At 54.8% G+C, this 21,715-nt stretch overlaps 1 protein-coding gene across 1 annotated transcript in view; it reads right to left on the bottom strand.

Annotated features, from left to right (window-relative positions):
• Positions 1 to 1,584: 1,584 nt before the first annotated feature.
• The window catches only part of SETD1B (SET domain containing 1B, histone lysine methyltransferase), a 29,170-nt gene continuing 9,039 nt past the window's right edge, over positions 1,585 to 21,715 (bottom strand). Inside the window, exons 7-17 of the mRNA XM_034934685.3 lie at positions 19,301 to 20,125; positions 16,944 to 17,205; positions 16,549 to 16,868; positions 16,349 to 16,454; positions 14,353 to 14,847; positions 10,501 to 11,760; positions 8,887 to 9,053; positions 6,599 to 6,730; positions 6,395 to 6,514; positions 6,179 to 6,316; positions 1,585 to 4,195 (exon numbers count right to left, since the gene is read on the bottom strand). Coding sequence (XP_034790576.1) covers positions 4,022 to 4,195; positions 6,179 to 6,316; positions 6,395 to 6,514; positions 6,599 to 6,730; positions 8,887 to 9,053; positions 10,501 to 11,760; positions 14,353 to 14,847; positions 16,349 to 16,454; positions 16,549 to 16,868; positions 16,944 to 17,205; positions 19,301 to 20,125 — 3,999 coding nt within the window. The 3' untranslated portion in view covers positions 1,585 to 4,021. The remainder of the gene's footprint in view (positions 4,196 to 6,178; positions 6,317 to 6,394; positions 6,515 to 6,598; positions 6,731 to 8,886; positions 9,054 to 10,500; positions 11,761 to 14,352; positions 14,848 to 16,348; positions 16,455 to 16,548; positions 16,869 to 16,943; positions 17,206 to 19,300; positions 20,126 to 21,715) is intronic.

The following is a 21,715-nucleotide window of genomic DNA, read 5'->3' as shown; positions in this document are numbered from 1 at the left end:
CTTACGGGAGTGTCCACCTGTCTGGATGCACAATTCCTAAAAGCAGCCCACTGTGAACGGACAATTTACTCTCCCTTCGTTTCGTTGATACCAGAAATGAGGCTGCGAAGAACACTCTTCTTCATATTGTTGCCCACTGTATCTGTCAGGCTCAATTCCTCACAGTGGAACAACGGAGCCAAGACTTTTGTGTGCATTTGATCATTTTATTTTGAGACGGGGTCTCACTCTGTCGCCCAGGCTGGAGTGCAGTGGCATGATCTCGGCTCCCTGCAACCTCCACCTTCTGGGTTCAAGCGATTCTCCCACCTCAGCCTCCCAAGTATCTGGGATTACAGGCGTGCACCACCACACTCGGCTAATTTTTTTGTATTTTTAATAGAGATGGGGTTTTACCATGTTGGCTAGGCTAGCTCCAACTCCTGACCTCAGGTGATCTGCCCTCCTAGGCCTCCCAAAGTGCTGGGATCACAGGCGTGAGCCACCGTGCCGGCCGTGTGCATTTTAAATAATGATTACCAATAGGTATTTTTCCTCCTAAAGGTTGCAGCGATTTTTGGCTTCCCCTAATGACACACGAGAGTCCCCCAGCCTCCTGCTGCCTCAAATTGGGTTTCCTCCACCTTTTAATATTTGCCAACCTGACGGGGGGAAACGGCATCCTGGGATAATTCACATTTCTCCAGTAGGAAGTGACGTACAGCGTCTTTTCAGGCATATTGCTTTTTGCTAAGGTTTTACGTCTTCTTGGAGACATTTACTGTGGACGCCAACTATAAGCCCTTTATCACCCATCTACTGGGTCAAGCAGAGCTGAGACTGACTGGGGCACAGCATCTCTGAAATGCCATGAATACAGGATAGATTTAATTCTTCTCAACTTGTACTATTTTATCAGCCCTTTTTCCTCCCTCAAATGCAGACCAGGGGGGCATCTCCTTAAGTGTTAAACATTTCTGAGGAACCACCTACGTTCTTCTAGTGATAGTAAAAGGATACCTGATCTTATTTCCTTCATTGCAGACCTCATGAGTCAGAAACCTGAGGTTTTAAGAAAAAAATCTAGAAATCACACTTAAAAGCTGTGGAAGGTCTAGTGGTGACTATAATTTGGCCCATTTCACAAAACCCACCTACAAGTTCAGGCTGGGCACGATGGCTCACATCTGTAATCCCACTACTTTGGGAGGCTGAGGTGGGAGGATTGCTTGAGCCCAGGAGTTTGAAACCAGCCTGGGCAACATAGGGAGACCCCATCTCTATAGAAAAATTTCTTAAAAATTAGCTGGGCGTGGTGGTGTGCTCCTGTAGTCCCAGCTACTCAGGAGGCTGAGGTGGGAGGATCACTTGAGCCCAGGAAGTCAAGGCTGCAGTGAGCCATGATTGCACCACTGCAGTCCAGCCTGAGGTGACAGAGTGAGACCCTGTCTCAAAAACAAACAAAAAAAACCCTGCTGATCTGAGTGTCTGAGTGGACCACTCCACCCTCCACAGAAGCAGGATGTGCTCCCAACAGAAAGAAAGAATAAAGAGGAGAGGGAGAGAGGAGAGCAAGAGAGATGGCGTATCTGTAAGAAAAGTCAGTATATTTATGGTTTGCTTTATAAAAGTTACTATAATACAATGGTACATAGTATTGAATTCACAAAAATATGAACAAATATTTACATCAAGACACACAACGGAAACACTTCTCTTCAAAACAAGTTACATATGGATGATGGAGTCTACCCGCACAAACATCCCTAAAACTTATTGGTTCTCGTCTTTGCAGGGGGAGGGAGAGAAAACAAAAAATAGCAGAAACCCCCAACTCTTGAAAAGCAGAGATTTGTTCAATGAAAAATGAGGGAGTTGAAAGAAAAATGACTCGACACATATCTTGATTATTGCAAACCACTCTGGGGCTGGGGCTCCTGGGGAGAGGGAGGTCTAGTCCCCTTAGTGAAGGCCAGCCGAGGTTAACACTGGGCACGATGGCTGGGGGCAAGGTGAGGCCAGGGGGACGGGCGAGGCAAGGGTCCCTTCCCTGGTCTTCTCGAACACCCCCACTTCTTTTATGGGAAGGGGACAGAATGGAGACAGCCCCTTGGAGGCTGTACATGTAACTTGAATCAGCCGTCTCTACAAGCTACGCATTTCCTCATGTGAAAAATAAATTATTTCCTCAGTTGCACAATTAGGCAGAAAACCGCAAACGGAAGAGAAGTTCGCCGCTGTGCCCAGGTACCCCATCTGTGTCTTGTTGCCACCAATTTCCTTGATCTTGAAACCGGCGGGCACAGTCTCAAATAGAGAGGGCCTGGGGGAAAGGAATAAAAAAAAAACAACAACAAAAAACACACAACAAAACCACCAACAACAAAAAAGAGAAAAATAACAATTCTTTGTACAGAATTTACATGATAACAAGCTTGACACAAGCTGAGATACCAGAGGCTCCGGTCGCCTGCGTCCGCAGGGTGGGAGCAGCTCCCTCATGGAGCGCGCTCATCTTGATGAGGGCTCCGGGTCACAACAGTCACTTTCCAGAAATTATTTACACGCCTCCTCTGCTTTCTGGGGTACGGGGGGACTTGCTTTTGTCTTTTTTTTTCTTTTTTTTTTGGAAGTACAAAGAAATGAGCAAAAAATGTCTTCCCGCATGTTTCTACAAGAAACAATGTTCCCAAGAGAAAGTCCTTTGCGGCAGCCTCTATATACAGAAGTTGGTTCTGAACTTCAAAAACCTTTTTCCCCTTCCTTTTGATTTTATACACGCACAAGGAAAAAAAAAAAGCCACGAGAATAAATTCTGAAGAGGATGGGAAGGGGGTCAAAAGGGAAAAAAAAAAACTGTCGAAGACTTAGATTTGTGTTTTTAAATCTTTTCCAAGATTTTCCTTTCTCTGGGAGAAGTAATCTGCTCCCTCCGAAAATAAATATGCTCTGGCCTTCTTAGGTTGAGGGGCTGCCGGCAGGGGGATGTGGGGTGTGGGTTGGGGGTGAGTAGGTGAAGCTTATAAGCCAAAAAATGCCACACGCAGACGGTCTGACAACCCGTAATGGCGGGACTGGGGGACCCGCCTGCCCTTGGGAGCCCTGTCCCACCCAGGGCGAAGGCAAGGGCAGAAGAGAGTGGCTGCCCGCGTTCTCAGCGCCCCTCACCTGCACTGGGGCCTCCGAGAGGCTCCCGCCTTGCTGGCATCCGAATGAGAAAGTAAACATTGAACCCAAGGTTTAGGGGGTGCTGGGGTGTGAGGTGGCAGGGAAAGCCCAGAGCGGAGACCCCTGCCTGGGACAGCTTAGCTCCACCAGGGTCCACTGGGTCAGTGGTGCCCCAGGCCTCTGGGGAAGGAACAGGCTGCGGCTCGGGTGGGGAAAGGTGTGGGGTCTCCTCACTGTGCCCACGGGCAGTGAGGGGCGCTTTCAGGGCGTAGTGTTCTGAGGTCAAGGCCGTGGGGGCCTCTATCCTTCCCACAGCACCTGGCCCTGCGTCCAGGTCCAGGTGGCTTCCAGGACACGGGCCACTCACAGCCACACTGAGGCCTCTGCAGACCCCCGCGGGGCCCTTCTCTGATTCCACCTTCACATTTCAACGGTTAAATGTCTTTTCTCACAACGAGGAAAAAAATAGAGAAGACAAAACAACGTAGCAGCATTCACAGGAAGAGGCCGAGGGTGACGGTGGGAGAGAGAAGAGACAGAGAAGAGAGACAGGGGAGGAGAGACAGAGAAGAGAGAGAGGGGAGGAGAGATGGAGAGAGAGAAGCTGATGCTGGAGTTAAACAGAAATCCTGAAAGGGGCGTTTGTTAAAATGAGAGAGACGTGGGCTGAACGACAGAGAAGCCCTTTCCCGCGGAGGGGCCGGAGCCAGGGGCTCCAGGGGGTAGTGTGGGGCGCCAGGCCCTGAATGGCCGCTGGGTAGAGGACAGCACCTGAAATGGGGGCGGGCGCGGGGGGCCGGGCCCCGGGGCCAGGGGCTCCACGCTCAGGAGTCCCAGGGCTACGGCTGACATCCTTTGAGTCTGGTGCCGGGGCCTAGTTGAGGGTCCCCCGGCAGTTCTCGGAGCCACAGAGGCAGGGGATCTTGACGTCCTCGATGGGGAACTTATAGTCATAGGTAATCTCCTCATTGACGTTAATGTGCTGCTTCGAGTAGATGACTATCTTCTTCTGTGACTCCACCGTGATCACCTTGGCATAGCAGTTGGGCTGCAGGCAAGGTTGGGGGGAGAATGAGCCTCTGGTCCCCCAGGGTCCCCCACCACTGCAGACCCCCCAAACCCAACCAGGCCTGTGCTTAAGGCCTGACATGCCACGTGACCCCCAGCCCACTGCTCTGCTCTGGACCTTGGCTCCCCCGACCCCCAGGGGTGACCCCTTGCCTCTGATATTAAATAATGATGATAAAAATTATTTCCCAGGCCTTTCATTTCCATTCATAGTACAAGTGCCTCCCAAATGTATGTCTATTTTTAGCTCAGGTCTCACTTCTGAGCTCTAAAAAAAGGGTCAGCAAACTATAGCCCCTAGCAGCCTGTTTTTGTAAATAAAGTTTTACTGGGACATAGCCATATCCATTCTCCCATTCATTTGCATATAATTTGTGGCTGCTTTTGTTACAATAGCCAAGTTCAGTAGTTGCCATAGAGATCATCTGAGCCACCAAGCCAAAAATATTTATTATCTGGCCCTTTACAGAAAAGGTAAAGGCCTCCAAGCCCATAAATGCAACTACCTGCTGTCTGCCAGTGGCAGCCCTGGGTACTGTCTTTGACTTAGCTCACACCTAAAGCATGATCTGCTCCTGCTCTGGGCAGCCGCTGCACCACACACCCAGGCCCCAGAGCATCTGCCTCCCTGCCTCCTTCAGTCCAGATCTGGCCCCACCCAGGGCCGGTGAGTTCAGTCCCGGAAGGGCCTCTTGGTTGTGTCTACTGCTCTCCACTTCTGGGGCCACCAGCCACGCTCAGGCCCCCATCACTGCTCACCCGCCTGCTACAGCCCCCTCGGCCACTCTCACCCCTGAAAAAATCCACTCCTGCCCCAGCAGCCAGGGAAACGTTTCCAAAGGGATAGCAGAACCTGTTGCCCGATGGCTCCAACCTTCCAGCGACCTTGGCTCTCAGAGAAACTTAGTTCCTCAGCTTGGCCACCCTCAGCCCTGCCCACCCCATCCTCTTACCCTACCCCATGCCCACTGCCTCCCTTGCTATCTCTCAAACAGGTGTTCTCCCAACTGCCCCAGGGCCTTTGAACACGCAGTTCCCCTTGCCCCAGCACCGCTTCCCCTGGGCAATTCCCTCTCACCCCTCAGATCTCCCCGGATATTCACAGGAAAGTCCCTACCACCCAGGCAAGGATCAAGTCACAACGAAGAGAGCCAGCAGGCACTGAGGACTGGCCTGGTCAGCACTCAAATGGCCCACGTGCAGTGACCCACCTATGTGGCCCTCCCAACAACCTAAAAGGAGAGACTGTTATTGTCTCTGTTTTACAGACAAGGAAACTGAGGCATAAGAGACATTAAGTAACTCACTAAGCTGCAATGCCAAGACTTGAACCCAAAGTCAGGGGCATCCACCCCGGAACATGCCTGCCTCCTGCTCAGAGCTTCCTGTGCTCATCCTTCAGCACTCAAATCCCTGTTATCAGTGTCCCTCCCCTCTAGGCCTGCACCACCCAATACAGTCGTCACAAGCTAATTAAGTTTAAATTCATCAAAATGAAATAAAATTTAAAACTCAGGTCCCCAGATGCACTGGGCACATTTTCAGTGCTCACCACCACACATGTGGCTAACCCACAGCACAGATACACGCAGTGCACCTCTCCCTTGCAGAAAGTTCTAGTGGACAGCTCGGCCCGAGCAGGACTGAGCCTGACCAATGAAGGCACGGAGAAAAGGCTAACGCAGAGAAATAACTCCGAAATTACCAATGAACTGAACCAACCACTTCTTTGAGTCCTCTACATGCCACAGAAGTCTCACTATGCCCATTTGACAGATGAGAAACTGAGGCTCAGAGGAGTAGAGCTCCTGGTAAAAGACCTCACATGTCCTCCTCTCCCTAAAACCCTTGGCCGACCTGAGCTTGGGAAGGAGGCCGAGCTGATTCCCGTGCCGGGGCTTCCAGGCCCTCCTGGCACAGAAGCAGGGCCAGGGGCAGGGGCCACCCCACGCTGGGCACTCACGTTGCAGCTGTGGTTGATGAAGCGCGCGAAGTTGCCACACTTGGTGGCGTCGATGATGGTGTCGTGGTCCACCCGGAACATGTAGCTGCTCCCGATGCCCTCGTCCTCATAACGCTTCTCCCGCATGTCTGCGATCACCTGGCCACAAAAGGGGGTCAGTCTGGCTGGGCCGGCCCCATGCCCACCCCGGTGCCCATCCTGCCGGGCGGTGCCTACCTGACGGATATTCTGGCCCACGTACTCGATGACCATCTCGTCAGCCGCGATGGGCTCCATGGCGAACAAGCCCCAGTCGTGAATGTGGCTCTTGCAGAACTTGAGCTTTTTCTTCCGGAACTGTGGGAGGGAAGAGGGGGAGAGGTGAGCCCCGGTCTCAGGTCCTGCCGCCACCCCAGCGATCTGGGTGAAGCCCGGCCTCACCTTGAGCTGGTTGAACTTGAGCAGGTCGCTGTCACAGCTGCCAGTGAAGGAGGACAGCAGGCGGCGCTGCTCCGAACGCCGCTCCGAGCCTGCCCGGGTGGAGGCGTGGGGCTGTGCTGGGATGCTCATGCCCTGCAGTGGACGGTGTGCGGGGCTCAGCGGGGCTGGCCGTGTCCTCGGCGGTCCCACCCTAGGCTCTGGATCTCTGTCATCCCCAGTTTCCTGGGCTCCTTGCTCTGGGCTTCTCCACACCTGTCAGTCCCTAATTGTCACCGCTTCCCTGCCTCCTCCATCCCATCAGTATCTGAGCGTCTCAAGCTCCTTCTATCTTCAAAACGACGAGACTCACTCTTGCCTGGCGCTGTCTTTTCCCCATTTCAGCCAAAAGTTTTGTCTACCCTGACCCCCTCCTTGGCTCTCACCCAGGCCCCTCTCACCCCACAAGCGTTCGAAATCGGGGATCCTTCCGAAACCCTTGTGTCACGTCCTGCTCTTGGCCTCCCTGGGCCTCTGCCCCAGCCATTAACCTTTGGAGCATCCCAGGCCTCTGCCCCAAGTGCCCTCCCAGGTGAGGTCACCCTGCTGTGACCTTCAGTCACCACTTCTCTCCTGGCGATGCCTACACTTAGGTCCCCGGGCCGGAGATCCCCATCCTAAGCTCCACCATACCCACATGCCCACCAAGACCTCTCTGCCTGGGTGTTTTCAGAACCCGCAGAACTCAAGCTGCCTCGTGGTGATAGCATATCAGCCTCCCCATCTCAGGCCTGGTGTCCAGCTTCCCAGCACCCCCGACCCCAGCCACACCCTGGGCTGTCACCCCCCGCCCATCCCTGTCTCCTGTACCCAGGCCAGCCCTGGTCCTGTCCATCCCACTTCCTCATATTCTTCCACAGCTAATGGCTCCTCGCGGCCCAGCTAAGTCCGGCACATCCGGTCTGGAAACCGCAGCAACCCGAACAGTCTGCCCTCAGGACCCCTGCACCAGCTCCACACCACCCCAGCTCCTCTCACAACCTCCCTCTGCTGCCTGTCACCCCAGGAGACAGGTCACTTGCCACCACAGTAGCCCCGACCCTGGTGGCCTGTGCTGTCTCTCCCACAAGTGGCCTCTCCCTTCCCTTCCTCACACCATGGAGCTCCCTGCTGCCTCAGGGCCTTTGCACTGCTGCTGTCCTAGGGAGGCCTGCTGGGGTCAGTGAGCCCCTCTCTGGTTTTAACTTTTTATGGAAGTCGCTTTTTCACTTCTCTGTGGTCTCTCTGGCATCCACGTGGCGCCTTCCCACACTTCGCTTGGGTCTGACCCTCTCTGACTCCCCTTTGACTTGGTAATCCCTAACCCCTCTCCTGTTTTCTCCATCGCGTTTTCCCTGCCTGGAATTACGTGCTTCTTTCTTCACTTGATTATTTCCTATGAGTCCCCATTAAAATATAAATTCCAGCTGGGTACCGTGGCTCACACCTATAATCCCAGCACTTTGGGAGGCTGAGGCGGGAGGATCGCTTGAGCCCAGGAGTTCCAGATCAGCTTGGGCTACAGAGTGAGACCCAGTCTCAATTTTTTTTTAATTTAAAAATAAAAATAAATAATTAAATTCCATGAGGAATAGGATTTGGTTTTGTTCACTGCTATAGACCCAGAACAGTGCCCGGTACACAGCATGTACTCAACAGATATTTACTGGATTAAAAAAAGAATGAATGAGGCCATGCGATGTGGCTTATGCTTATAATCCCAGCAGTATGGGAGACCAAGGCAGGCGAATTACTTGAGGTCAGGAGTTCGAGACCAACCTGGCCAACATGGCGAAATCCCATCTCTACTAAAAATACAAAAAATTAGCTGGGCATGGTGGTGGGCACCTGTAATCCCAGCTACTCAGGAGGCTGAGGCAGGAGAATCATTTGAACCCAGGAGGCAGAGGTTGCAGTGAGCTGAGACTGTGCCACTGCACTTCAGCCTATGTGACAGAGCAAGGCTTTGTCCCCCACTAAAAAAAAAACCCAAGCAAAAAACAAACAAAAAATGAATGAACTTGCGGAAATACAGCTCCGTCACATTCCTGATTAAACCCTTTGGAGGTGCTCCAGGGCCCAGGGGACTAAGGCAGATTCCTTCCTTCTCCTAGGCCCTGCCCACCCGCCTCTCCCCTTCCACTTGCACCCTCTGTGTGCCAGCCCCTCTGGCCTCACAACTCCTCCCTCTGCCTGGCACCCCTCCATGAGTGCCCTGGATCCCCGTGGCCCAGCCCAGCAGGCTCTGATGTGTCCAGGAGCCCTGGCAGTACCTGGGTGTCTGCGGGGGGCTCATCGGTGCTGGCACGGCTGCTGTTGAGGTATCTGAGCTTGTCCTTCTTGTCGATGGTGTAGAAGCCCTCACTGCGGGCACAGCCCGTCACGTGCTCGCGGATGCCATCGTCCCGTTTCTTTTTCTTAGCTGAAGAGAGGCTGGTGGGTGGGTGTGGGTCAAGGGCCACATGGACATTCTGAGAGCCCCTTCTGGTCCCTTCATAGACTGGTCCCGCCCATCCTCAGACCACCCTCCAGGGACAGCGACGTCCAGTTCTACTGCCTACTCCCATGCCACCTCCACGTGGCTGCCCGCTGACCAACCCTGCTGACGGTCAATACCTAGTTGCATGGCTCTAGGTGTCTTTTTTTTTTTTTTTTTTTTGAGACAGGGTCTCCTGTTGCCCAGGCTCGAGTGCAGTGGTGCAATCTCAGCTTACTGCAGCCTCAGCCTTCTGAGCAGCTGGGGCTACAGGCATGCGCCACCACACCGAACTAATTTCTGGATTTTTTTTGTAGAGATGGGGTTTTGCTGTGTTTCCCAGGCTGGCTTCAACCTCCAGAGATCAAGTGATCCATCCACCTCGGCCTCCCAAAGTGCTGGGTGTGTTAACAACTTTCTGCTCAGTTTCCCATCTGTAAACTGGGGTGACAATGATGCCTCTCTGCAAGTGATGAAATATGCTTATGGTCCTTAGCAGAATTTTTTTTTTTTTGAGACAGAGTCTTGCTCTGTCACCCAGGCCGGAGTGCAGTGGTGCGATCTTGGCTCACTACAACCTGTGCCTCCCGGGTTCAAGCAATTCTCCTGCCTCAGCCTCCAGAGTAGCTGGAATTATAGGCATGTGCTACCATGCCCGGCTAATTTTTGTATTTTTAGTAGAAATGGGGTTTTGCCATGTTGGCCAGGCTGGTCTCAAACTTCTGGCCTCGAGTGATCCGTCCGCCTCAGCCTCCCATAGTGCTGGGATTACAGCCGTGAGCCATGGTGCCCGGCACTTGAGCAGAGCTCTTGACACAAACCGAGTGCTCACAAATCAGTCTAATACAGCAGGGATAATGAGAGGTCTAGCCTCACAGGCCTATGCGAACAGCCAAGCCTCATGAAAGCCTGGTGGTGAAGAGCCTGGACTCTAGAGCCAGGTTTGCCTGGGTTCAAATCTCAACTCTGCCACCTGTAGCTGTGTCTTTGGACAGGTCACTGAACCTCTCTGAGCCTTAGCTTCTTCATATGTAAAATGGGAATCATAGCCCCTATCTTCACCAGGCTACTGGAATTACCTGAGGTTATGAAGGGGACAGGACAAGGAGGCCCTCAGCCCTTGTGTGCTGTGAAGCTGCACGGCACTGCTGTTACATGTGACCCTGAGACCTGCTAACTCTGGGGGTGAGATGGGCCTGGCGCAGAGGGAGTCCTTACAACGTGCCAATGATTCACTCGGGAGCCTGGCATGGTGCCGGGACGCAAACCCTGCTTGGGAAGTGACGGTGGTGCATGCTGTCACCTTCATGGGCACCGCGGGCTGCTACAGACTGGGAGGTGGGGCCCAGAGAGGTGAGCAGGGACTTCCTGCATCCCAGAAGGTGCAGAGCCCCCCATGCCAGCAGGATATAGGGATGGTAGACCCAGAGCGTGTCGTTAAGCCAGTCCATGCCATTGTCCTGCTGTAGCAGTCGCTCGTAGGTGACACACAGGAAGCGGATGTCCTCCTCGTCGATGCCACCGTTCCAGATGTCATACAGGATGGTCATCTCCTCAAACTCCGAGCGGGGCCGGAAGAGGGGCTGGGGTGGCGAGAGTTCGGGCGAGCCCGCAGGTGGCACCAGGTCCTCATGGCGCTTCTTAGGTGGCCGGCGCCACGGCCCCCGGCTCTTGGCCAACTCCATGTACTCCTCAGTGACCTCATCGCGCCCACGGGGGCCCGGAGGAATGGCCTCGGAGGGCCACTGGTTGTCTAGCTCCTTAAAGGGCAGCTTGGTGGGCTCTACAGGTGGGGGAGGTGGGGGTGGGGGTGGCTGGGGGGGAAGGGGTGGTGGAGGGGCTGGGATCCCCGCGTTCCGGAAGTCCAGGGTCACCGTCCGGGGGTCATGGGTGCTGGGGAAGACGGGGGTCTGTGGCTGGCCCGGCAGGAGCAGGAGTTCCCTTCCAAGGGCAGCCCCTGCTGGTGGTCGGACCAAGGGCCCATCCAAGGAGAGCACAGATGGTGGGGATCGCCGGGGCCGGCCCGGCTTCCTCTTCATTGGGGGTGGGCAAGAGGCCAGGGGGGCGGGCAGCAGGGGTGGCAGCGGGGTGGGCGCACGAGCCTGGGCCCGCAAGACGGCGGGCAATGCCAAGGGCAAGGGCAGGGGAAGGGGCAGAGGGAGGGGCAGGCCCGTCTCCAGGAGCACCGGGGAGGCCAGGGGCCCGGAGCGTTCATCGCGTCGGCCAGTGGGGAGTGGGCAGACGGGCAGGAGCAAGGGCCCGCTGGGCTCGGAGAAGGTGGGTGTGAAGCTGAAGTCCCGGCCAGGTGTCCGAGGGAGGCCCCCACTGCTCAAGCTAGGGGACGGGGCTGGGTAGGAGAAGGGGCTGCCGGGCACTTGCGGAGAGCTCAGGGACAGGCCACTGCTGCCCCCTGATAGCGGGGGCTCCCCGCCTGGTGTGGCTGGCACCGTCTCTGTGCTCTGCGACTTGGCCAGGCTGCCACAGAGGCCTGGAGTATGCGGGGGGTGGTCCTCGGCAAGGGGCTCCGGAGGGACAGATGGGTGTGAGGCATCTGTGGTCTCAGGCTCCGGCGGTGGGCTAGGCGGCCGGGGTGGTCGTGGGGGTGGCAATGGTGGTTGCAGGGGCAAGGGGAGCATCGTAGGGGGCTCCGGCTCCACTTCCAGGTCATGTTCTGCAGAGAGGTGAGCGAACACGAGACATTTACTATTCAATCCAAACGTCTCTCAGTGCCTTATTTTGTGCTCCATACCTGGCAGGCTCACAGCCCTGAGTCTGAGCACGGGACCTGTCCTTCTCCAGCTAAACCCCTCAAGGACTCCTCAGCGCCCAACCCAGTGTCAGGCACACAGTATGTGCTTTATCAATGTTGCTGGGCTAAATCACAGATGCAGGAGACATGTATTCCAGCCTTTCACACTACGTCTTCAGAACAAAGTCCCTGTGGCCCAAGAAAATCTGCTCTATGACTGAATAAAATTCAACAAGTCTCTTTTCTGCAGGACTTGTCGGAGCCTTCAAGGATTTTTTCCTAGCACTTATCTCCACTGTCACAGGATACACTTCTTAATTTTTTAATGAATTTACTTATTTTTTTATTTTTGAGACGGGTGGAATGCAGTGGCATGATCACGGTCACTGCAGCCTAGACCGCCAGGGCTCAAGGGATCCTCCTGCCTAAGGCTCCTGAGTAGCTGGGACTACAGGAATGTGCCACCACGCCCAGCTAATCTTTAAATGTTTTGTAGAGACGGGCTCTATGTTGCCTAGGCTGGTCTTGAACTCCTGGCCTCAAGTGATCCACCAGCCTTGGCCTCCCAAAGTGCTGGAATTACAGATGTGAGCCACCATGCCCGACCATAGAATACATCTTTTTCATTTTCTATTTTTACATTATTTTATTTTAATTTTTTCGAGACAGTCTCACTCTGTCGCCCAGGCTGGAGTGCAATGGCGCAATCTCAGCTCACTGCAACCTCCGCCTCCCAGGTTCAAGCAATTCTCCTTCCTCAGCCTCCCGAGCCGCTGGGATTACAGGCACGTGCCACCACGCCCTGCTAATTTTTTGTAGTTTTAGTAGAGATGGGGTTTCGTCATGTTGGCCTGGCTGGTCTCAAACTCCTGACCTCAGTTGATCTGCCTACCTCGGCTTCCCACAGTGCTGGGATTACAGGTGTGAGCCACCGCGCCCGGCACATTTCTTTTTCTTTCTTTTTTTTTTTTTTTAAGACAGTCTCACTCTATCGCCCAGGCTGGAGTGCAGTGTGGCACGATCTCGGCTCGCTGCAACCTCTGCCACCCGGGTTCAAGCAATTCTCCTGCCTCAGCCTCCCAAGTAGCTGGGATTACAGGAGCCTGCCACCTGTTTTTCATTTTCTAATTGATCTGTTGTCATCTGTTCCCCTGCTCCGTGGGAGCAGATATTTTTGTCTGTTTGGTCCACTGTTGCATTGCTACTGCCTAAAATAATAGTAGGGACACAATAGAGGCTTAATATTGAGTCAATGTTCAAAGACTGTGGTTAATGGTGGAATAAACAAAACAAAATACATTACATTAAACAAAACACAGTCGTCCCTCAATACACACAGGGAACTGGTTCCAACACTCCCTGGTATACCTAAATCTGCACATACTCAAAGCTTGTAGTCTGCCTTGCAGAACCCACGTATAGGCGATCGCCCTCCATATACAGTGGGTTTCGCATCCCACCGGTCTTTTCCGTCCATATTTGGTTGAAAACTGCATGTCCGTGGGCCCTAGCCATGTGTTCAATGTACAGGGGCAGCTGTAATCCCTTCCTGAGGGACTTATTAAAGGTAGGTGCTAGGCCGGGCATGGTGGCTCACGCCGGTAATCCTAGCACTTTGGGAGGCCGAGGTGGGCAGATCACGAGGTCAGGAGATCGAGACCATCCTGGCTAACACGGTGAAACCCCATCTCTACTAAAAATACAAAAAATTAGTCGGGCGTGGTGGCGAGCGCCTGTAGTCCCAGCTACTCGGGAGGCTGAGGCAGGAGAATGGCGTGAACCTGGGAGTCGGAGCTTGCGGTGAGCCGAGATCGTGCCACTGCACTCCAGCCTGGGTGACAGAGCGGGACTATGTCTCAAAAAAAATAAAAATAAAAATAAAAAAAGAGGTAGGTGCTAACCACATGCAGCTATCTATGTAAGCCAAAATAAATTGAACACTATTATAAATTCAGTTCCACTGTGCCACTAGCCACGTTTCAAGAGTTTGGTAGCAACATTGTGTCTGAAGGCTACAGTGCTGGACAGCACAGCCCGAGAACGCTGCCATCACTGTGGAAAGTTCTACTGGCCATGCAGTTAGAGTTCGCATATGCTCTGTGCAGCAGCATCACAATGCCGGAGGGGGCAATGCCTGCAGCCCTCACCTGGCCCAGCACCCCAGGGCCTACCCCACCGACTTGTCACTAAAGTGACCATGGACACCCATCCTCCTTTTGGGGAGCATCTCATGGGACGGATGGTCCAAGGACCAAGCCACCAGGGAAACGCTGGCAGTGAGGACTGAAAAATAGCAGTGGTTCCCCTTTGGGTTGATCCATGCAGTGCCAGGCTCAGTGCTGGCACCCAACACCTCATCTCGCTCAATGGAGGCACAACAGGCTGATCTCGTTTTACAGGGGAAACTGAGGCTGGGGACAGTCAGCGATCTACCCCAGGAAGCCCGGGCTGATTCTGACAGTGAGGACTTCCTGCCTCCCTCCCACCACCCTCCCAGGGGGTTGCAGGTGTTACCTGGAGCTCGCTCAGGGGACAATGGGGGTTGAGCCTCCACCTCCCTGGCAGGGGGCTCTGGAGACAGCAACATGGCCCCTTCCTGGCTCAGGCCTGGTTCCTCGGGGGGCTCCCTGGAGTCCGCTGGCTCTTCAACACCCACAGGCAAGGGGGGCTTGTCCAGCATGGAGGGCCGCTCCTCAGGGGCCACAGCCTCAGTCTCGATGTCCACCTCCTCTTCCATGCCCAACGAGTCCACTGCAGGTGCCCCCGGGGCCAGAGCCGCTTCCTCCCCGTCCTGCTCAAAGTCCTCGGGGCCTGCAGAAGCCATGCTTTCCTCGGCCACCATCGCCTCCTCCTCCTCCTCTTCTTCCTCCTCTTCCCTGGCCCCTACCTCCTCCTCATCCTCCGAGGATGAGGGCGAGGACTCGGAGCTTGACTCAAACTCAGAAGACTCGGAACTCTCACTGGACGACGTGGCTTCGGCCTTGGAGGTTACAATGCTCACTGTCTCCTCTGGATGGGGGACACAGACGAGGGGCTGCCTGAGGACCTGCTGTGCCCCAGCCCCCACTAGACCCCTCACCAATGGCCTCAAACTGGCGGCACCCAGGCTGAACACGGCCCTCAGATATGTGTGTGGGGCATGTGTTCACTAGGAGTCTTTTTTTTTTTTTTTTTGAGTTTTGATCTTGTTGCCCAGACTGGAGTGCAGTGGCACGATCTCGGCTCACTGCAACCTCCACTTCCTGGGTTCAAGGATTCTCCTGCCTCAGCCTCCCAAGTAGCTGGGATTACAGGCATGCACCACCACGCCCGGCTACTTTTGTACTTTTAGTAGAGACAGGGTTTCACCATGTTAGCCAGGCTGGTTTCAAACTCCTGACCTCAGGTGATCCACTTGCCTCAGCCTCCTAAAGTGCTGGGATTAAAGGAGTGAGCCACCACACCCAGCCGCTAGTAGTCGCTTTTAAAAATTGAGGTAAAATTAACATAACAGAAAACTGCTCACTTTTTTTTTTTTTTTTTTTTTTGAGACGGAGTCTCGCTCTGTCGCCCAGGGTGGAGTGCAGTGGGGCGATCCCGGCTCACTGCAAGCTCCACCTCCCGGGTTCACGCCATTCTCCTGCCTCAGCCTCCCGAGTAGCTAGGACTACAGGCGCCTGCCACCATGCCCGGCTAATTTTTTGTATTTTTATTAGAGACGGGGTTTCACCGTGTTAGCCAGGATGGTCTCAATCTGTTGACCTCGTGATCCACTTGCCTTGGCCTCCCAAAGTGCTGGGATTACAGGCGTGAGCCACTGCGCCCAGCCAAAAACTGCTCTTTTTAAAAAAAATTTTTATTTATTATTTTTTTTGAGGTGGAGTGTCACTCTGTCACCCAGGCTGGAGTGCAGTGGCATGATCTCAGCTCACTGCAACCTCTGCCTCCTGGATTCAAGCAATTCTCCTGCCTCAGCCTCCCAAGTAGCTGGGATTACAGGTGCCCACCACCACGCCCGGCTATTTTTTGCATTTTTAGTAGAGACGGGGTTTCACCATGTTGGCCAGGCTGGTCTCGAACTCCTAACCTCAGGTGATCCACTCACCTAGCCTCTCAAAGTGCTGGGATTACAGGTGTGAGCCACTGCATCCGGCCAACTGCTCGTTATAAAGTGATAATTCCAGCAGCATTTAGTACATTTGTAATGTTGCACTACCACCACCTCGATCTGGTCCCTAAGTATTTTTATCAGTTGAAAAGGAAGCCATGTAGGCTGAGCAAGCCCCCCTGAACACTGGGCTCCCCAGCCCTAAGGACCACAGACCTGCTTTCTATCTCTATGGACATGCCATCATGTTCATGGCACTCCCTGAAGATGGAACCGTACGCCACCCTGTGTGTGTGTTTTAACAAGGTAACGTCTCAAAAGCACAACATTTTGGCTCAAAAGTATTTCTGACAATTGCTCAGGCTCTGCCCCGGGGAAAGAGGGACTCCGGGAGGGCCAGGCGGCCACGGCCTCCCTGCTCACCTTCATCCGAGTCCCCTTCGTCCTTCTCACTCGCCTCTGACAGGGCTGTGTCTTCGTCATCGTTCTCAGACTCATCCCGGTCATCACTGTCGTCATCGTCATCATCCTGGGGGAGAAGGAAGGGTGGGGACAGGTGAGCCGAAGGGTCTGGCCCTCGTCGCCTGGCCCGGCCCCCTGAGGCTTCCTGGCCTGCTAGGCACCTTATCTGATGTGGATGAGGTTGAGGAGGAGGAGAGCTGGCTCCTGGGGACTTCCTCCGCCTCCTCTTCCTCCTCGGTGCTCTCCTGTTCCTCCTCCTTGTCGGAGGCTGAGGACGAGGGTGAGGTGGTTGAGGACCCCGAGGATGATGACGCCGATGAGGACGAGGACGCCGACAACGACTCCTTCTCATCCTCCTCCCCACCACTGTCCAGCTCCAGAGGCCGCGCCGGCCGCCGCCGCACACCCACGCCCTTGGGGTCCCGCTTGGCGAGATCACAGGGGGTGTCTGCCATATCCCGGTCTCGCTCTCGCTCAGACTCTGCAGGAAGGGAGGGAGTCAGAGCTGGGCTGGGGGGATGCGGAAGAAGGGGACCCCAGCACCCAGAGCACCAACCTTCATCTTCCTCATCCACAGAGGTCGAGGGCCGCAGCCGCTTCTGGTCGCCAGATGAGGTGGTGTCTGGTGGCTCCTTCCTCTTGACCTTGAAGGAGGGCAGGCGAATGGCCCCACGCAGCCCAATGCCCAGGCCCAGGCCCTCGTAGCCCAGGCCCTCGCCCTTGCCCCATGACTCCAGCAGGCACGAGGCGATGCGGTCCTTGGGCTTCGGCCTGTCCTCGTCCTTGTGCTCGCCCGACTTCACCGGGGTCAGCGAGGCCTGGGGTGGAGACAGGAGGGGACCGTCACCGCTTCTGGCACCACCAACCCTTGCAGGGAGCCCTCCCCAGGCTACCTGCCTTCCACTCGGCAGTAACAGCCACCACAGGTAACTGCATCCTCATTCCCAACACACCTGGCCACACTATGCTGTTACCCACGAGGCTCTAGAGCACTGCTCTGCCTCATAGATCTCAATGTCCTCCCCTGTAAAATAGGACTACTGCAGCTGCCTTCCTTACAACAGTGGCCTTTGCACTTTGCGACAATCCAAAAACTACACCATAGGGACACATCTGTGCAACACCACCTTCACAAGGTAAGATTTACACTATCCCATTTTCTCTTCTCTTCCCATGCATTAAAAACAGGACCTACTGGCTTTATTTCACTGCTCACTAAGGGGTTGCCCCTGTGGTTCTGAAATGCTCTGCCTTCAAAGGGATGCTGTGAGAATTAACAAAACGAGCCACATGAAGAGCTTTGCAAGGTGCAGGGCACATGAGGCCTGGTGGCTCTTTTTATTCAAATTGTGAATGGAATAGCTATTAGCTGTTACTGTAGGGTCAGTATAATTTGGCTGAACCATAAAGAGCTGTGTATCAGTGATTTCAGACGGTTCATTCTAATTTTACTGCCCAGTTAAACGGATGACAAACAGGCTCTGACAGGTGCTGCTTACCTCTGTGGCAGAAAGCAAGCATTTCCCAAAGCAGGCTCCAGGGGACACTCAAACTCATAACCACGGTCGAGGGAGGGGAGCAGGGGGGAATGGGGTGGAGGGGAGGGATTAAGGGGAGTTTAAAGTATTCAAGAAAAAGTTCTCTCTTATGGAGAAAAGAAGTCATTTTAGATTACCTGTAAGATTGCAAACAGGCAAATAATATGTTAAAAAGGAAAAAAGAGACCAGGCGTAGTGGCTCACATCTGTAATCCCAGCACTTTGGTAGGCTGAAGCAGGTGGATCACTTGAGGTCAGGAGTTCGAGACCAGCCTGGCCAACAAGGTGAAACCCCATCTCTACTAAAAATACAAAAGTCAGCCAGGCATGGTGGTGGGTGCCTATAGTCCCAGCTACTCAGGACACTGAGGCAGGAGAATCGCTTGAACCCAGGAGGTGGAGGCTGCAGAGGGCTGAGATCACGCCATTGCACTCCAGCCAGGGTGACAGAGTGAGACTCCATCTCCGAAAAAAAAAAAAAAAAGAAAGAAAAGAAAAGAAAATAGTAAGTAGGCCAGGAGCAGTGGCTGACGCATATAATCCCAGCCCAAAAGGCAGAGGATCACTTGAGCCTAGGAGTTCAAGACCAGCCTGGGCAACGTGGTGAAACTCTGTCTTTACAGAAAAACACACAAATTAGCTGGGTGTGGTGGTACATGCCTGTAGTCCCAGCTACTTGGAGGCTGAGGTGAGAGGATCCCTTGAGCACAGGGAGGTTGAGGGTGCAGTGAGCTATGATTGCGCCACTACACTCCAGCCTGGACGATACAGCGAGACCCTGTCTCAAAAAAACAAAAAAAGGAAAAAAGTGGTCCAAGACAGGGCTCTGTGTAAAAGGTGGCATGAGGGGAGGTGAGGGGAGTCAAGTTCAAAGGGAGTCACAGCTGTGAGCTGTCTGCGATGGCGGGGGCAGTCTGCACCAGCTATCCTGTGTACGGCCACTAGGCACCTGTGGCTCCTGAGCACTTGAAATGCGGCATGTACAAAGGAGTTTTAATTTTACTCTGTTTTAATTAATTTAAGTTAATTTACGCATTTATTTTTAGAGATGGGCTCTTGCTATACTGCTCAGGCTGATCTTGAACTCCTAGGCTCAAGCAATCCTCCCACCTCAGCCTCCCAAAGTGCTGGGATTAAAGGTGTACGCCACCATGCCTGGCCACTCATTTAAATTCAAAGAGCCGTGTGCATCTAGTGGCTGCTGAAGTGGAGCACAGTTTGCGGAACTTTGAAAGTGGCCACATGAAATGGAGCTCCCATACTGGGGTCCATGGCAGCGTTTCCAGTTAACAGTCTCAGGGAAAGAGGAGGTGCCCGGCTGGGGACCTGCCCCCCTCCACAGCCACCCTGCGGAGCCCTGCACCCACCCACCCACCTTGGCCATCCGCTCCTTCTTGTCCCACCACTCGTCAAAGGCCCGGAAAGCCACCACTTCCACCATCTTGCGGTTCAGGTCACGCTTCATGATGGCCTTGAGTTCTTTGAGGACCACCAGCAGGACGCCATCCACCGTGGCTTTGTGTGGGTCCTCCTGGCGTGGCATGTAGCCTGGTGGAGGCACTGACGGGTCAAACTTGGGCAGTGGTGGCCAGTGCTGCCCGCGGCCTGGGCCAGAGTTGCTCAGGGAGAAGGGGCCCCGGTAGGGCGGCAGGTTGACAAACTGGAGCCCAGCTGAGGCAGCGGCAGCCGCAGCGGCCATGAAGGGTGGGTAGGGGCAGGCGCCCTGGCCCGTCATCAGCCGGCTGAGCACCTGCGTTTGCATCTGGAAGGACATGGGCATGCCGCCCCACTGGCCACCCAGCACGTGGCTCATGTCCACCTGCATCACAGGGAACAGGCCCGGCGGAAAGGGGGGCAGTGGTGGCAGGATGGGTGGGGGCGGGACTCCAGGTGGCGCTGGCAAGGGTGGTGGGGGCACTGTCACAGCAGGGTGGGCTGGAGGGGGTGGGGGCGGCGGTGGGGGCAGCGGTGGGGGCATGGGGAAGCCAGGCTGCGGTGGGGGGGGTGGTGGTGGGGGGGGCAGCGGGGGGAAGCCAGGTGGCGGGGGCAGCGGCAGGGTTGGGGCTAGCACAGAAGGGGCTGCCACGGCTGCCGCTCCTGGGGTCACCACCATGGGCTTGGGGCAGTCGGCGCTGGTGATGGGGGCCGAGGGCATCTCGTCATCCGAGATCTCCATGTCCTCGCCTGAGGACTGCTGGCCCTGCAGAGAGAGCAGGGAGAGACAGTGAGGTGAGTCTGGAAGGCCAAGCGGCTCTCGGAGTCCCCTCTGCAAGACTAGCAATCAGTGGCACTCCCAGCTGTGTGACCCAGTGCAAGCCATTCAGCCTCTCCAAGCCTCAGCGTCTTCATTTGCAAAATGGGCATCATAGTCCCTGCCTCATGGAGTTACCACTAGAATTCATTCATTCATTCCAATTCAACAAACATTTGCTCAGTACCTGTGTGCCAGGCACTGGTCTAGGTGCTGGGGACACAAAGGTGAAGAGGCAGGCAAACATCTTACTCTTGTGGAGCGGAGCCAGCAGGAAAAGGCAAAAGGATGATGAGGGTGAAGATGGGAAACGTGAGGGAGAGAAAGAAGGCAGGGAGACGGGTGGGGCACAGAGGATGAAACTGTTGCAATTTCAGAGATTCTGTTGCAACTTGTGTGCAGAAATAGTTGCCACTTCCATAGTGTCTCTTATGTGCCAGGGCCTTTCTAAACGCTTCACATTTATTAACTCAGCTAATCCTCAGAACAGCCCTATTTTCAACTCCATTTTTGCCCCACGAGGAAACTGGGGCACAGAGAATTTAAGTAACCTGCCCAAGGCCACACAGCCAAGAAGAGATGGAGCCGGGATTTGAACCAGGAAGTGGTTCTGCAGCCTGTGCTCTCAGTCAGCCTGCTGTCCTCACTCTGCGGCAGACGGCCAGGCAGGAAAGGTGACATCGGCCAGGCAGGAAAGGTGACATTGGAGCGGGGGTTTAGCAGCACTAAGGCCCATAAACAGGAAGTGTGTTGTTATTTATTTTTCCTTGATTACTCTTTTCACCTAGTCTCGTGACTGCACAATCAGTGTGGGCCCGCGTGGGGCTAAGCGCTGCAGACGGCTGTCTCATTTTTTATCCGAAAGATAACCTCACAGGGCGGGGGGGCTCTGCTCCGACCCATTTGACAGTTAGTAAACACACTCAGAGCCTCAGCCGTGGCCCCGCGGCACAGCTAGTCAGAAGAAGGGCTGGAGCCCAGGACCTGCCCAGTGCGGGGCTGCAGCTGGGATCCAGGGCGGTGGTGAGGGGTGAATGTGGGAGGTGTCAAGGATAGGCGTGGGGCTTTAGGGAGCTGAGTGGACAGGTCTGGAATTGGGGTGGGGGGACCTTTGAAGGCTGAGGGGGAGTGGGGGTGGAGGTGGAGTCTGTGCAAGTTGCAAGATCAGAGGTCAGACTACAGGTGAGGAAGGCCTCAGAGGAAAACTGCAGGTAGCGGGGTAGGAGGACGGAGACTACCCAAACTAAGGCAGCGGCAGGAAGCTCTGGACTTTACCAGGTCCCCTCTGTGCACACACACACACGCACGCACGCACGCACGCACACACTCTCCTTCTCAGGATCCCCATGCACATCAAGAAGAGACAGGCGGGCTCGGGTGGATCCTCAGAGAGAACTCCCCAGATCAGTCCTGGACAGAGCCGAGCACAGCGCGCCGCGGCACACAGAGGGTTAACCCGGGCCGCCGCCGCCAGCCAATCACAGGGAGGCAGATCCTGCGCTCCAGCCCCGGCCGGCCCTGCCCCTCCCTCTGCCCAGC

The sequence above is a fragment of the Pan paniscus genome, chromosome 10 (assembly GCF_029289425.2).
Source record: "Pan paniscus chromosome 10, NHGRI_mPanPan1-v2.0_pri, whole genome shotgun sequence".
NCBI classification, from domain to species: Eukaryota; Metazoa; Chordata; class Mammalia; order Primates; family Hominidae; genus Pan; species Pan paniscus.
Note: the sequence above shows the minus strand (reverse complement) of the source record. Positions and strands in the feature narration are given on the sequence as shown.